This window comes from Theropithecus gelada, chromosome 19, assembly GCF_003255815.1.
Source record: "Theropithecus gelada isolate Dixy chromosome 19, Tgel_1.0, whole genome shotgun sequence".
In the NCBI taxonomy this organism is placed as follows: Eukaryota; Metazoa; Chordata; class Mammalia; order Primates; family Cercopithecidae; genus Theropithecus; species Theropithecus gelada.
Genome location: NC_037687.1, coordinates 3,995,078 through 4,010,142, shown reverse-complemented (window position 1 = coordinate 4,010,142; position 15,065 = coordinate 3,995,078). Strand labels below are relative to the sequence as shown.

The following is a 15,065-nucleotide window of genomic DNA, read 5'->3' as shown; positions in this document are numbered from 1 at the left end:
GTATTTTTAGCGGAGGTGGGGTTTTACCGTATTGGCCAGGCTGGTGTCAAACTCCTGACCTCAAGTGACCCTCCTGCCTCAGCCTCCCAAAGTCCTGGCATTACAGGCGTGGGCCACTGCTCCCAGCCCATGTCTGGCCTCTTTTTAAAGAATTAGTTTAGGCCGGGCGCGGTGGCTCAAGCCTGTAATCCCAGCACTTTGGGAGGCCGAGACGGGCGGATCACGAGGTCAGGAGATCGAGACCATCCTGGCTAACACGGTGAAACCCCGTCTCTACTAAAAAATACAAAAAACTAGCCGGGCGAGGCGGCGGGCGCCTGTAGTCCCAGCTACTCGGGAGGCTGAGGCAGGAGAATGGCGTAAACCCGGGAGGCGGAGCTTGCAGTGAGCTGAGATCCGGCCACTGCACTCCAGCCCGGGCGACAGAGCCAGACTCCGTCTCAAAAAAAAAAAAAAAAAAAAAAAGAATTAGTTTAGGCCGGGCGCGGTGGCTCAAGCCTGTAATCCCAGCACTTTGGGAGGCCGAGACGGGCGGATCACGAGGTCAGGAGATCGAGACCATCCTGGCTAACACGGTGAAACCCCGTCTCTACTAAAAAATACAAAAAACTAGCCGGGCGAGGTGGCGGGCGCCTGTAGTCCCAGCTACTCCGGAGGCTGAGGCAGGAGAATGGCGTAAACCCGGGAGGCGGAGCTTGCAGTGAGCTGAGATCCGGCCACTGCACTCCAGCCTGGGCGACAGAGCGAGACTCCGTCTCAAAAAAAAAAAAAAAAAAAAAAAAGAATTAGTTTAAGGTAGATTGATAAAAACTGAGAATAGAAGCAGTTTCCACCTGGCCCTGGCTCACCGGAGCTCCCATCCCGGCCCCTCCTCCGGGGCTGTCTGAGCCCTGGCCACACCTGCCCTCCCACCCTGTGTGTCTGCCTCTTCAGCCTGGAGCTGGTGGATGGAGTCACATCTGTGCTCTAGAGGCCTCAAAGCGTGTCGGGTTCTCTAGAACTGCCCTCGGCCTTTCTCTCCGAGCCTAGCTGGGCAGAAGTGGCCAGAAAGCGGCAACCCGGGCACCCCTGAGTCCCAGGATTTCTCCCCCGGCTCCTCCCACCCATGTGAATGAAAGCCGTCCTGGGGAAGGCTGGGCTTTTGCAGGAGTCCTGGAGCAGCGTGGTGGGGAAATCCAGGCTCCCCGGCTCGCCTCTCCAGCCTCAGTTCCGCTTTCCTCTCTGCTGAGCTCAGAAGAGAAGCATGCCAGACGGTGGCAGTGGGAACTCGGCCGGTCACCTCCTGCTGTCCTGGGGGTGGCCTGGCAGGTGTGTCCGGAGCCTCCACCTCTGAAGAGGCATCTTGGGTGGCTCCCAGGGCCTGGGGTTTTGGCATTTGGGGGTTTTGGTCCCCAGGCTTGTTGCCAGGCAGCCTTGGGCAAGACATGGAATTTCTGTTTCACCATTCGTGACATGGAGGTGGGGCCGCACCCAGGGGCCAGCCTAGCCATGATGGCTGGTTCCCAGGCCTCCACAGGATACCCGGCACAGCGGCGAGGAGACCGAGGCTGTGGGGAGGGGCCAAGGTCACGGTCACCTGGGCTGGCCTCACTGGGGTCCGTCCTACAGTCCATGCACCCCCTGGCACCTGGTCCTACTCAACCTGGCCTTTCTGTCCTAAGCGGCAGGGACAGGCGCAGGGCTTGGTTAGGGAGCCCCTGTGGGGGTCTGGACAGGCACACAGCAACCCTCCGTCTCCTCCCACATGGGCAGCGCCCGCTTCTCCTCCACGCCCTCACCCTCCCCTTCCCTTCGTGTGCTGGGAAGAGGACCCAGGCCCAGGAAGCTGATCTCCAGCCTGGCCGCCTCCCATGGCGCACAGACAAGCCCACCATGCAGGCTTCAGGGAGTGCAGGCCCCACAGCTGGCTGAGCCCCCGGCCACGGCTTGGGCTGGCCTGGAGCAGAGCCTCTGCCGTGGCGACCTCAGGAGGGCCGAGTCACGCAATTGATTCCAGGAAGGGACGGGAGGTGGGGGCGCCCTGGGCCCTGTTTCTCTGCCACCTTGTGGGCAGGTGTGCAGACCCAAAGCAGAGCTATCAGAAGGCCCCTTGACCAGTGGGTGGAGTTGGGCTCCGGCCCCCGCTTCCCATCAGTCAGGAGGCAGACCGCCCCCTCGCCGGGAGTCGGGGGACGCATCCGTGGCTTCCCAGCCACCTGCTCAGAGCCTGCACTCACTCGTCGTGTGCCCTCTAGGATGGCGGCTCCCTGGACCAGGTGCTGAAGGAGGCCAAGAGGATCCCCGAGGAGATCCTGGGGAAAGTCAGCATTGCGGTGAGTCCCGCCGCAGACCCTGCACAGGCCTCCTCCACACGGCCAGGGTTCCAGGAGCCACTCACAGTGCGGTGGGGGTTAGGGTGGCCCCTGCAGAAAGAGAGTGGCCAAGGCTATAGCCACCCCCTGTGGAGCTTGAACAAGTGACGTCCCTTTTGGGGCCCGAGGTCACCATCTGCCGAGTGAAGATGTTAGGTTTCCTCTTCACTCTTAGTATTCTCTGTTTGCCATGCTGGTCCTCTCTGACCCTCGTGGCAGGGGGATGTTGGCCACTGGTGCGTTGCAGGGGACAGGAGCTTGTTGAAGGGGAAACCCTGGGGTGGGACGTGGGACGCCAGGACTTCCAGACACACTCCCCCTTGCTGTTAGACATGCCACCGGGGCCAAGGGCGTCTCTGCTGCCCGGTCTCCAGCGCAGCTGCTCTGCAGAGCCGTGTGGCCTCAGCAGACCGTGCGTGTTGCTTCTAGGAGCTTGCACCTTGCCCATAGCAGGGGCCGAGTCCCACCTGCCCGTACTGGAGTTGGGATTAAGACACAGGCTGCGTGCTGCCAGACATGCGCTTCAGAGTAGAAAGCTGCCGTCAGCATTGCCTGTGCTGCTTCCTTCACTTCTCGGGATGCTCCTTCCAGGGTGGGCCTGGGGGAAGCAGCGTCCTTCCTGGGCACCCTTAGCCCGTCCCGTCTGGGGGCCCTTAGCACAGTCCCTGGGGCCCCAGGTGCGTTACAGATGCTGCCCTTCAGGCTGGTGTGGGCAAACTCAGCAGCCCGGCCTACTCCCGGGCTGTGGGCCACCGTCTCAGCTTCCCTGGGGCTCAGCCGTGTGCCCTGATTCAGAGGCAGTAATGGCATCGGCCGCACTGCAGCCGTGTGGGAACCGGGGTTTACTTGCACACAGCACAGGACCATCAGCATCGTCTGCCCTCGCTTGCTCCACCCCAGCGAGCTCCTCACAGCCTGAAACAGGGTTCCTGCCGCAGGTCCCTCGCTCCAGCTCTGGCTGCTCAGGTCCAACCCCTGGGCTCGGTCAGGAGCTAAGTCCTGGCGGCCTTGTCCCATGACCTTCTCCGTGCTCCCCTGCAGGTTCTCCGGGGCCTGGCGTATCTCCGAGAGAAGCACCAGATCATGCACCGAGGTAAGGCCCAACCTGCCCTCCCCAGAGCCCTGTGGGCTGGCAGGCAACTGTTGGGCGCCCCTCACTCGCCGCCTGCCGCCCCCAGATGTGAAGCCCTCCAACATCCTTGTGAACTCCAGAGGGGAGATCAAGCTGTGTGACTTCGGGGTGAGCGGCCAGCTCATCGACTCCATGGCCAACTCCTTCGTGGGCACACGCTCCTACATGGCTGTGAGTCCCCCCGGCTGTGAGTCCCCCCAGCTCTCCCCTCAACTCTCCCCCTCAGCTCTCGCCCCCAGTTCTCCCACGTAGCTCTCCCCTCCATCTCTTCCCCTCCGCTCTCCCCGCCAGTTCTCCTGCGCAGCTCTCTCCCCACCTCCCACAAGGCTTTCCCAGCTACTTCATGGGCACACGCACCTACATGGCCGTGAGCGCCCCCAGGACATTCCCACCCCAGCTGCACCCTCCCCTCCGTCAGCTCTGCCCACTTGCCGCAAGGCTTGGGTGCCTCCTGGGAGCCTGCTTTTCGGATTCCCCTTGCTATTTTTTATTTGTTAATTTATCAGTCTTTTGTAGACACGGGGTCTCGCTGTATTGCCCAGGCTGGTGATGAACTCCTGGGCTCAAGTGACCCTCTTGCCTCGGCCTCCCAAAGTGCTGGGATTCTGCCAGCAGGTGTGCCTGAGCCCCACGCCCAGCCAGATCTCCCCTTCCTGTTGGAATTCTCACGGAGGTTTTTGTCTCTAGCAATGCCTACCAGGTTTCTTTCTTTCTTTCTTTTTCTTTTTCTTTGTTTTCTTTTTTTTGAGACAGAGTCTTGCTCTGTCACCCAGGCTGGAGTGCAATGGCACAATCTTGGCTCATTGCAACCTCTGCCTCCTGGGTTTGAGCAATTCTCCTGCCTCAGCCTCCCAAGCAACTGGGACTACAGGCATGTTGTCACCACACCTGGGTAATTTTTTTTTTTTTTGAGACGGAGTCTCGCTCTGTCACCCAGGTTAGAGTGCAGTGGCGCCATCTCGGCTCACTGCAAGCTCCGCCTCTTAAGTTCACGCCATTCTCCTGCCTCAGCCTCCTGAGTAGGAGACTCAGGGACTACAGGCACCCGCCACCATGCCTGGCTAATTTTTTGTATTTTTAGCAGAGACGGGGTTTCACCGTGTTAGCCAGGATGGTCTCGATCTCCTGACCTCATGATCCGCCCGCCTCAGCCTCCCAAAGTGCTGGGATTATAGGCGGGAGCTGCTGCACCCGGCAGCCTTGGCTGATTTTTAAAAAAATGCTTTTGGTAGAGACGGGGTCTCGCCATATGGGCTAGCCTAGTCTTAACTCCTGGGCTCCCACCTCAACCTCCCAAAGTGCTGGGATTACAGGCATGGGCCACCACACCCGGCCCTTACTTCATTTCTTTTTTTTTTTTTTTTTTTTTTGAGACGGAGTCTCGCTCTGTCGCCCAGGCTGGAGTGCAGTGGCCGGATCTCAGCTCACTGCAAGCTCCGCCTCCCGAGTTCACGCCATTCTCCTGCCTCAGCCTCCCGAGTAGCTGGGACTACAGGCGCCCGCCACCTTGCCCGGCTAGTTTTTCATATTTTTTAGTAGAGACGGGGTTTCACCGTGTTAGCCAGGATGGTCTCGATCTCCTGACCTTGTGATCCGCCCGTCTCGGCCTCCCAAAGTGCTGGGATTACAGGCTTGAGCCACCGCGCCCGGCCCTTACTTCATTTCTGGACCAAGAAATTGGACTCTGGGGTCTTTTAGGAAATGACTGGGGATTCAGCAGCCTGCCAAATTGAGCCTTGGAGCAGGCTCTGGATGTTAGCCGTGGAGAAGGAGGCCCCTGCTTCCTGGGGCCGATCGTCCATTCCCAAAAGCGCTGAGCGTTGTGGGCTCTTCAAGAGCTGCGGTCCACACCAGCTCCAGGCGTCCGGCTGGAGCCTCTTCAGCAAGTGCTGCAGGGAGGCCCGGGGTTGCTGAGCTGGGAGGTGGAATTGCTTAACAGCTCTCCGTCCATTGCTGTGGTCATTAGCCATGGAGAGGGTGACTGGAGCTGTCATGGGGCAAGCCTCCCGGGTTCCAGCTGCCATCTTCGCCCCTCTGGGCTCTTTCCTTCCTGCCTCTGCTGTAGCCGGAGCGGTTGCAGGGCACACATTACTCGGTGCAGTCGGACGTCTGGAGCATGGGCCTGTCCCTGGTGGAGCTGGCCATCGGAAGGTACCCCATCCCCCCGCCCGACGCCAAGGAGCTGGAGGTCATCTTTGGCCGGCCAGTGGTCGATGGGGAAGAAGGAGAGCCTCACAGCATCTCGCCTCGGCCGAGACCCCCCCGGGCGCCCCATCAGCGGTACGGCCTGCGCCTGCAACTTCCGGTCCGGACGCGCAGTACCCTGTGCGGGGCCTGCTGTGCCTGGGCCAGCAGCTGCCTCTCCTCTGCCCCTGTCGCACCACCTGTCCCCCTGGATGGTGCCGACTGTGGTCAGCAGTCCTCAGATGGTCCTGGGGTTTCCCGGGACAGAGCTGGAAGCAGTGAGCGCCCCAAACCTGTTCTGTCCAGGCAGTTGCACCTGTTGTTGCCAGCTGGCGGGATCTGGGAGCGCAGCTTTGCCGCCAAGCCCCTGGGCAGTTAGATTTTCCAGCATTTTATCCTGAACGCTTTCAGACCTACAGAAAAGTGGAAGAAACTGGCCGCTGCAGAGCCTGGATTCTGCAGGTGACACGCTCCTGTGTGCAGGCCAAGCCTTCCAGGGAGCCCCGAAGTGGAGCTCTGACTTGGCATGGCCCTCAGTGGCCTCCTGGCTCCGGCCCCAACACACACAGGAGGGGACGCAGCCCGGGAGGGGGCGGGAGGGCTCAGGCCCCAGGGACAGCTGGACTCGCAGAGGACAATCCGACGCTTAGGGCGGGCACCTCGGGAGCGGGAGCTCCCAGACGCCAGCCAGAGACGCCTGAGCGGACACTTCCACCGCCTGAGGGAAGAACCAGGGGCGGACCCTGCTTGGTGCAGAGTCATGGGAGGGTCCTGTGATTTTTTTTTGAAGTCAGACATCAGGGAGAGTTAGTGGAGTTAGACCCCAAAGGACCCTGTAGCGGACTCTGGTTGGTTTTAAAACCACGTTTCCGAACTGAAGCACACCCCCCACAACGCACTCATTTCAGTGGTTTTCAGTCACAGTGCTGCGCCCCATCACCTCTAATTCCAGAACCTTCTCAGCTTCCCAAGAGGAAACCCCGTCCCCATCAGCCGTCACTCTCCATCCCCTTCCTACCTCTGTGAACTGGCCTGTCCTGGGCATTTCACAGAAACGGGATCACACACTGTGTGGCCTTCTGTGTTTTGTGTGTGGCTTCTCTCCCGGAGCGGTGTCCTCGAGGGTCCTCCACGCCGTGGTGCGTGTCAGAGCCTGGCTCCTTTTGAAAGGCTGAGTGGTATTTTATGACACGAGCAGGCCACATTTTGTGGTCCTTCTACCCTGGCCGGGCTGGGGCTGTGAGAAGGTGATTTTCACAGCACTGGCAAACCCAAGCCCTCCCCTCCAGCCAGACTGCTGGGATGTCTTGATCTTGTCCCAGGGAGAGTCCCCCAAGTCCTTATCCTCAGGCCTGGCCTCAGCCCCTCCCAGGTGGTACACCGTCCCCAGCCCTGCCCCCAGCCCAGGGCCCCAGCCCGCCTGCCCATTTTGGGACAGGCAGAAGGCGAAAGTCCAGCGGCCAAGCCCAGGCCTGGCCAGCTGGTTCTCAGACGGGTCAGCCACCCCTAGCCGGCCTCCCGCCCTGAATGGCACTCGGGGCCTGCCACCATCACCGCCAGCAGCTCCATGCAAGGTCACACTGCTGTCCTTGCCTGCGGTCAGCACCGTCCCTCCCCCTGCCCGCCACAGAGGAGGGTGATGACTTTGGCACGTCCGGCAAGCCTCACCGAGCCAAATGTGTGACTTCTCAAAAAATGTTCATGTTCCTTTTACCGTTTTTTTAATTCACTAGAGGCTCAGGCATCCCGGGGAATGGAACGCAGCGTCAGGCAGAGGAGCTTTGTCCTGTGCCTCTGCACACCCACCTCCGATTTAGGCTGGCGTGGGGAGGAGGGTGCCCGGTGGTGATCAGCCCCCTGGGAGCCCAACCCCCAGAAGTAGTGAGGTGGCCACCGGCCCCTCTCACCTCCATCTCTCTCCCTGTGCAGGTCACGGGATGGACAGCCGGCCCGCCATGGCCATCTTCGAACTGCTGGACTATATTGTGAATGAGGTTTGTGCTCGACGCCTTTTGGCTTTTCTTTTCTTTTTTCTTTTTCTTTTATTTTTTTTGGAAGCAAAATCTCTCTCTTGAGTAGAGCAAGAGTCACCCAGGCTGGGCCGGGCGCGGTGGCTCCCGCCTGTAATCCCAGCACTTTGGGAGGCTGAGGTGGGGCAGATCACGAGGTCAGGAGATCGAGACCATCCTGGCTAACACAGTGAAACCCCGTCTCTACTAAAAATACAAAAAATTAGCTGAGCACGGTGGCAGACACCTGTAGTCCCAGCTACTCGGGAGGCTGAGACAGGAGAATGGCGTGAACCCAGGAAGTGGAGCTTGCAGTGAGCAGAGATTGCGCCACTGCACTCCAGCCTGGGCGATAGAGCAAGACTCCGCCTCAAAAAAAAAAAAAAAAAAAAAAAGTCACCCAGGCTGGAGTACAGTGATGCCATCTCGGCTCACTGAAACCTCCACTTTCCAAGCTCAGGTGATTCTCGTGCCTCAGCCTCCCAAGTAGCTGAGACTACAGGTGCACACCACCACACCCAGCTATTTTTCTCTTTTTTTTTGAGACAAAGTCTAGCTTTGTAGTGCAGTGGCTTGATCTTGGCTCACTGCAACCTCCGCCTCCCAGGTTCAAGTGATTCTTGAACCAATTCCACGTGCATCGCATCTCCCGTCTTCCATTGTGCTGCGCAAGCCCAGCTCCTTCCCAAGGGCCTTTTTTTATGAAGACGCACCCAGAATTCCCGCCGCAGCCTCTCACCCTGAGTCTAGCGGGAGGTGCGTGCCAGCAGCCCCGGGCTCAGGCCAAGGAGCCAGCCTACCGCTTGAGCGGTGGTCCAGTGTCTCTGCATTAGAGCGTCCAGGAGCCCATGGGTGTGGACTCATAAATCACCCCACTTCCACGGAGAAAGGGACAGGCGTGGCCCTTGCCTCTTGGAAGGAGGCCGGAGAGCCTAGAAGGACCTATAGGTCCTGGGGTGGCTCCTGTTCCGTCAGTCCCCGTAACCACCCCGTGAGCCAAGTGTGAGGGTTTCCACCACCCAGAAGAGTAAACCAAGGCACAAGGAGGGGCTTGGCCTCCTCCCAGGCCTGCAGCTGTCAGGGAGGCACAGGACTGCACCCCAAGGTCCTGCTGGCCACGTGACCAGGCCGGGCCACCTCCCTGAGCCTTCTGTGGCCTTCTGTGTCTTTGGCAACCCTTTGGAGCTGGGGCAGAGAAACAGGCATCTAAGCTGCCTGCAGACTGGGCTAGGCCTGGGGTTGGGTGGCGAGATGATGACAGGGCCAGGTGGGGTGGCCCTGGTGACCCAGCTCTCCCTGCACCTGGCAGCCACACCCAGGCCTGGTGCACACATCCCCCCACTGCTCCCCTGCCTCTTCCCACCCCTGCGCAGGAGAGGCCTGACCCTGCACTGCTGGCACCACTTCCACGGCCGCTCCCCCTCCAGGGACGTGTGTGCTGGGCCGGGCTCCCCAGTGCTTGGGCTTAAAATTTTGGACCCCGTTTGGTTGGGCATGGTGGCTCAGGTGTGTAATTCTAGCACTTTAGGAGGCCACAGCGGGTGGATCACCTGAGGTCAGGAGTTCGAGACCAGCCTGGCCAACCTGGTAAAAAATACTGTCTCTACTAAAAATACAAAAATTAGCCAGGTGCAGTGGCGGGCACCTGTAATGCCAGCTACTCGGGAGGCTGAGACCGGAGAATCGCTGGAACCCTGGAGGCGGAGGCTGCAGTGAGCCAAGATCACTCCATTATGCTCCAGCCTGGGCGACAGAGCGAGACTCTGTCTCAAAACCAAAGAACTTTGGACCCAGCTGTTCCTCTGTGGGGCCCAGTCCCAAAGCTCATCCTTCAGCCAGCGTCACTGGGGAAGGAAGCAAGTGATGATACTCGAGGGGTTGTCCTGTTTATAAAAGGGGGGTGCACCCCTCTCTCCTTCCCTCCAACCAGCCATGACTCTCAAACGAGAAGTTCCGGGAGAAGGCCAGCTCTCACAGGGTGCAGCTCAGCTGGCATGTGGTGTCGGCCAGGCCTGCAGGGTGGGTGACTGGACAGGACAGGCAGGGGTTGGGAGGGCTACAGCCAAGGGTCCCTGAAGACGCCCAGGGCTGACCCCACCCTCTGTTCTCCTCCGCAGCCGCCTCCTAAGCTGCCCAACGGTGTGTTCACCCCCGACTTCCAGGAGTTTGTCAATAAATGGTAGGTGGAGCCGGGCCGCCCGCACCCCTGGCCAGGACCCAGATGTGCCACTCCTTCCAGGTCCTGGGTGGGGCCCCTGGCCCACCCTGCCCATCCAGAATCCCAGTGCAGGGTCACGCAGGACTCTGAGCCCAACAGGAAGCCAGATTCCCTTTCCCAGGGCTGTGGCGCTGCAGCTCCTGGCTGCCATGCCATCCTGTCCCCGAGCCTGGGGGTGAAGCAGGATTGCAGGCCCTGTGGACATGACGGTGTCCCTGCCTCACCGTCTGCAGCCGGAGAAGCCTCTGCCTGGTCCGCGGACCCCTGATGTGCTGGCCATGGGCTCCCCGAGGCCCGCCTGCAGGTTCTAGGAGGATTGCCAACCCCTCTCCATTCTCCTGCCCCCAAGCACCCAGCAGCATCTGTGGCGTGGGCCTCAGGCATGGGCCACAGACCACGGGGGAGGAGCTGGAGACACCCGCTTGCCCATAGGGCCGGTCCGTGTGTCTGAGTTGGGGGCGCTGTGAAATGGCACCGCACTCCTGGTGCTAAAGTTGTCCTGGGCCCTTGACAGCATCTGACCCACACACGGGGCTGCTCTGCGTCTGAAGAAGGTTTTTATTAGAAAGTTAGCTGGGGTTGCGTCCAGGCTTCTGACCCACCAGGCGGGGTTTCCCGCCCTCTCACTCTCCCCACAGGGGTGTCCTGCCCCTGGCACCAAAGGGCAGAGGTGGAGCCCTCGTCCGCTGCCAGGCGGCAGAGCAGAGCAGGCAGGTCTGTGCCACAGATCCAGGCCTCCCCCGGCCACAGCCCAAAACGCAGGTGCCCTGGGGCCACCAACTAACTGCCCTATCTTGTCTCCCCTACTGCTTCCCGGTCCTGCCTCTTGGAACCCCCAGCCTCATCAAGAACCCAGCGGAGCGGGCAGACCTGAAGATGCTCACGGTGAGTGATGCCAGCGGGTTCTGGGGCCGGGAGGGTGCAGGCTGCCACCCGGGTCCCAGGAAATAAGGCTGCTGGGCCTGGCTTTGCCCCGGGAGCCAGCACCTGCGACCAGGATGTGGGCAGTCCAGGTGTGCCAGGCCACACCGAGGACCCTCTGTGGGTCTCCCTCGTCCACGAGAGAAGCCATCCTGGAGTGGCTGCGGGGAGCATAGGGTGTGTGCGTGGGAACAGTTGTGGGCTCTGAGCTCCACCGCTCCTGCCTGGTGCTGGTCCCGCACCCACAGGACGGGACCCCAGGCTCATTTGCCTTCATGAGAGGCTGGAGGCAGCTCTCAGCTCCCCGAGCTCCTTTCCCTGCAAACAAGAGGGTGACCGTCCCTGTTGTGCACACGGTGGCAGGCAGGTCCCCCGAGGCTGTGGGTGCTTCAGTGTCTCCTTAAACTCCCATCCTCTGATACCCTCGGAAGCCTAGCTGTTCACCAAAACTCGCCTTCCCAGTGGGGACTATGCCCTCAGAGGAGGGCCCTGGGCGTCATCCTCCTGCCCCTCAGCCCAGCCTACACCCCGGGTGCTGTCCCGCACCATGGCCACCGTCAGCAGCCTTCGAACCCCTCCACAGCTGATGGGTGGATTGGAGACCCGCCCTCCTAGACAGCCCGCTACTTTCTGTGCCTGTAAGAAAAGAAGAGATGCCAGCTACAGGTGCCCAACCCGTGCACCTTATGATACCGGAATGTGGCTTTCAGCTTTGTATGTTTCTTGAGGGTTGGACAGAGTCTCACTGTGTCTCCCAGACTGGAGTGCAATGAAGCAATCTCGGCTCACTGCAGTCTCAGCCTCCCTGGCTCAAGCGATTCTCCTGCCTCAGCCTCCCGAGTAGCTGGGATTACAGGTACCCGCCACCACGCCCAGCTAATTTTTGTATTTTTAGTAGAGACGGGGTTTCACCACGTTGGCCAGGCTGGCCTCACACTCCTGACCTCAGGTGATCCACCTGCCGCAGCCTCCCAAAGTGCTGGGATTACAGGCATGAGCCACTGCACCCAACCTGCCCAGCTAGTTTTTTAGAGAGATAGGGTTTTGCTAACTGTCCAGGCCGGTCTCAAACTCCTGGGCTCAAATGATTCTCCCACCTCAGCCTCCCAGAGGGCTGGGATTACAGGTGTGAGCCACTGCACCTGGCATATGTGACATTTTTTCTTTTTTTTTTTTTTTTTTTTTTTTTTGAGACTGAGTCTGGCTCTGTCGCCCAGGCTGGAGTGCAGTGGCCGGATCTCAGCTCACTGCAAGCTCCACCTCCCGGGTTTACGCCATTCTCCTGCCTCAGCCTCCGGAGTAGCTGGGACCACAGGCGCCCGCCACCTCGCCCGGCTAGTTTTTTGTATTTTTTAGTAGAGACGGGGTTTCACCATGTTAGCCAGGATGGTCTTGATCTCCTGACCTTGTGATCCGCCCGTCTCAGCCTCCCAAAGTGCTGGGATTACAGGCTTGAGCCACCGCGCCCGGCTGCATTTTTTCTTTTTTAATGAGGCAGACTGCGCATAGTGGTGGGCGCTTGGAATCCTAGTGCCATGGGGGGATGGCTGAGGCCAGGAGTTCAAGGGCAGCCTGGGCAACGTGGTGAGACTGTGCCTCTCCAAAATAAATAAATAAATAGAGAGGAGTACTAATGTTGAAATAACTTTTCTTTTTTTTCCCCTGAGACAGAGTCTTGCTCTGTCTCCCAGGCTGGAGTGCAGTGGCGCAATCTCAGCTCACTGCAACCTCCGTCTCCCAGGTTCAAGCAGTTCTCCTGCCTCGGCCTCTCAACTAACTGGGATTACAGGCTCGTGCCACCACGCCCAGCTAATCTTTGTGTTTTTAGCAGAGATGGGGTTTCACCATGTTGGCCAGGCTGGTCTTGAACTTGTGATCCACCCACCTTGGTCTCCCAGAGTGCTGAGATTATAGGCATGAGCCATTGCGCCTGGCTGAAATAGCCTTTTTTGAACCAGCTTCTTAAAAATGTCCCCCTGTGGGGTAGCCTAGTAACCTGTGGACCTAGCCGAGATGTGTCCTATCAAGTTGGTTGGTTTTTCACCCATACCTGCACCGACTTTTAGGGAGACACCCTTGCCTGCCTCCAGCTGCAAAAGAGGCAGCATTCGGGGACCCAAGGTCCTGGACGCCACCCTCCTGGGAACCCCAAAGGCCTCTGCTCACCTGCCGTGGGGTGGCCCAGCCCAGCCTCTTCCCTAGGGGCACCCGCCCTCCTCCCCCAGCCTTTCTAACCGGGGGGCTTCTCATGTCGTGCTGTCCTGTACAGGAACCACTAACCACACATGGCTGTTTAAGTGTGTTAAATGGGGCCGGGCACAGTGGCTCATGCCTGTCATCCCAGCACTTTGGGAGGCCGAGGCGAGTGGATCACTTGAGGCCAAGATTTCGAGACCAGCCTGGGCAACATGTAGAAACCTGGTCTCTACTAAAAACACAAAAATTAGCTAGGCGTGGTAGCACAGGCCTGTAATCCCAGCTACTTGGGAGGCTGAGGCAGGGGAATTACTTGAACCTGGGAGACAGAGATTACAGTGAGCTGAGATTGTGCCACTGCACTCCAGCCTGTGAGACAGAGCAAGACTGTCTCAAAAAATAAAAATTAAGGCTGGTTGCAGTGGCTCATGCCTGTAATCCCAGCACTTTGGGAAGCTGAGGCAGGTGGATCATTTGAGGTCAGGAGTTCGAGACCAACCTGGCCAACATGGTAAAACCCTGTCTCTATTAAAAATACAAAAATTAGCCGGGTGTGGTGGCACATCCCTGTAATCCCAGCTACAGGGGAGGCTGAAGCAGGAGAATCTCTTGAACCCAGGAGGCGGAGGTTGCAGTGAGCTAAGATCACACCACTGCACTCCAGCCTGGGCAACAAGAACAAAACTCTGTCTCAGAAAAATAAAAAATAAAAAAAACTAAAAGTAATTAATTTAATTTGTTGAACTGAAATACAATTGAGGCTTTTGTTCTCAAGCCACAGGAGCCACTCCCGGGGCTCTGGAGCCTCATGTGCTGGCGGGTGGGACGGTGCCTGTACAGTGCTTTGCAGGGAGTTCTGTGGAACAGCCTGTTCTTGCCTAGACTGTCCTGCTCCGGGGGACCCTGGCAATGGCTAAGGACATTGTGGTGTCGTGACTTGGGGAAGCCCCTGGCATGGAGTGGGTGGAGGCCAGGGATGCTGCTCAGTACCCTGCAGTACCCAGGATGGCCCCACCCCAGAGAACGATCCAGCCCCAGTGTCCACAGCGGCCGGAGGACCCGGCTTGCGTGAGCGTAGACCCTGCCCTGGGAGCCCAGGCTGCCGGGCTGGTGGTGTCCCCGCCCCGGGTGGAGCGCAGCATCCTGAGACCGCTCGCAGGCCTGGCGGACGCCCCTGCCTCTTCCTGGGTGGCTCTCCCTCTCCTGCCCCGAGTGCGTCTTCCTGGGAAGGAGGGAGGGTCTCCTCTGTTTTTTGCTTTCCGTCCTGCACCATCTGCTAGCGCTGGGCAGACCCTGGCCCTCCCCGGTCTACTGTGACTCCAGGCCCAGATACTCATGGCTCCCCTTTCCCTGCAGAACCATACCTTCATCAAGCGGTCCGAGGCGGAAGAGGTGGATTTTGCCGGGTGGTTGTGTAAAACCCTGCGACTGAACCAGCCCGGCACACCCACGCGCACCGCCGTGTGACAGCGGCTGGGCTCCCCGCGTCCCGCTGGTGACCTGCCCACCGTCCCTGTCCACGCCCCGCCCTTCCAGCTGAGGACAGGCTGGCGCCTCCACCCACCCTCCTGCCTCACCCCTGCGGAGAGCACTGTGGCGGGGCAACTGCGCACGCAGGGACGGGGGTCTGCTCTCCTGCCCGTCCCGGCCGAGGTGCCTCCGGGGCCGGGCGACGCTGCTGTGTGTGGTCTCAGAGCCTCTGCTTCCTTAGGTTACAAAACAAAACGGAGAGAAAAAGCAAACCGCACCATCGTGCTTCTTTCTTCCGTTCGGCGTTGGGTGCTGGGTTTCGCTTCAGCCTGGCATGGAGAGGGCATCCCTGAGCCGGCCCGCATTGCGGGGCGCCGAGGCTAAGGGCACAGGGCTCTCCCGAGGGCCAGCCGCTCCCTTTGGGTCAGAGATGAAGACCTGCAGTGAGCCCCCAGGGGATGGCGGCTCTCACCGAAAGGAAGGAGAGCGAGGCCGGGGCGGCGGCTCTTGCTTGTCATTCCATTGCTTTGGGAGGCTAAGGTGGGAGGATCGCTTGAATCCAGGGGATCAAGGCTGCAGTGAAC

The 15,065-nt window shown here is 59.7% G+C and overlaps 1 protein-coding gene across 1 annotated transcript in view; it reads left to right on the top strand.

Annotated features, from left to right (window-relative positions):
• Positions 1 to 14,753, top strand: part of MAP2K2 (mitogen-activated protein kinase kinase 2) — a 36,970-nt gene extending 22,217 nt beyond the window's left edge. Inside the window, 9 exon segments of the mRNA XM_025366856.1 lie at positions 2,235 to 2,312; positions 3,393 to 3,444; positions 3,530 to 3,654; positions 5,549 to 5,740; positions 5,742 to 5,763; positions 7,597 to 7,661; positions 9,794 to 9,855; positions 10,734 to 10,779; positions 14,368 to 14,753. Coding sequence (XP_025222641.1) covers positions 2,235 to 2,312; positions 3,393 to 3,444; positions 3,530 to 3,654; positions 5,549 to 5,740; positions 5,742 to 5,763; positions 7,597 to 7,661; positions 9,794 to 9,855; positions 10,734 to 10,779; positions 14,368 to 14,478 — 753 coding nt within the window. The 3' untranslated portion in view covers positions 14,479 to 14,753.
• Positions 14,754 to 15,065: the final 312 nt, after the last annotated feature.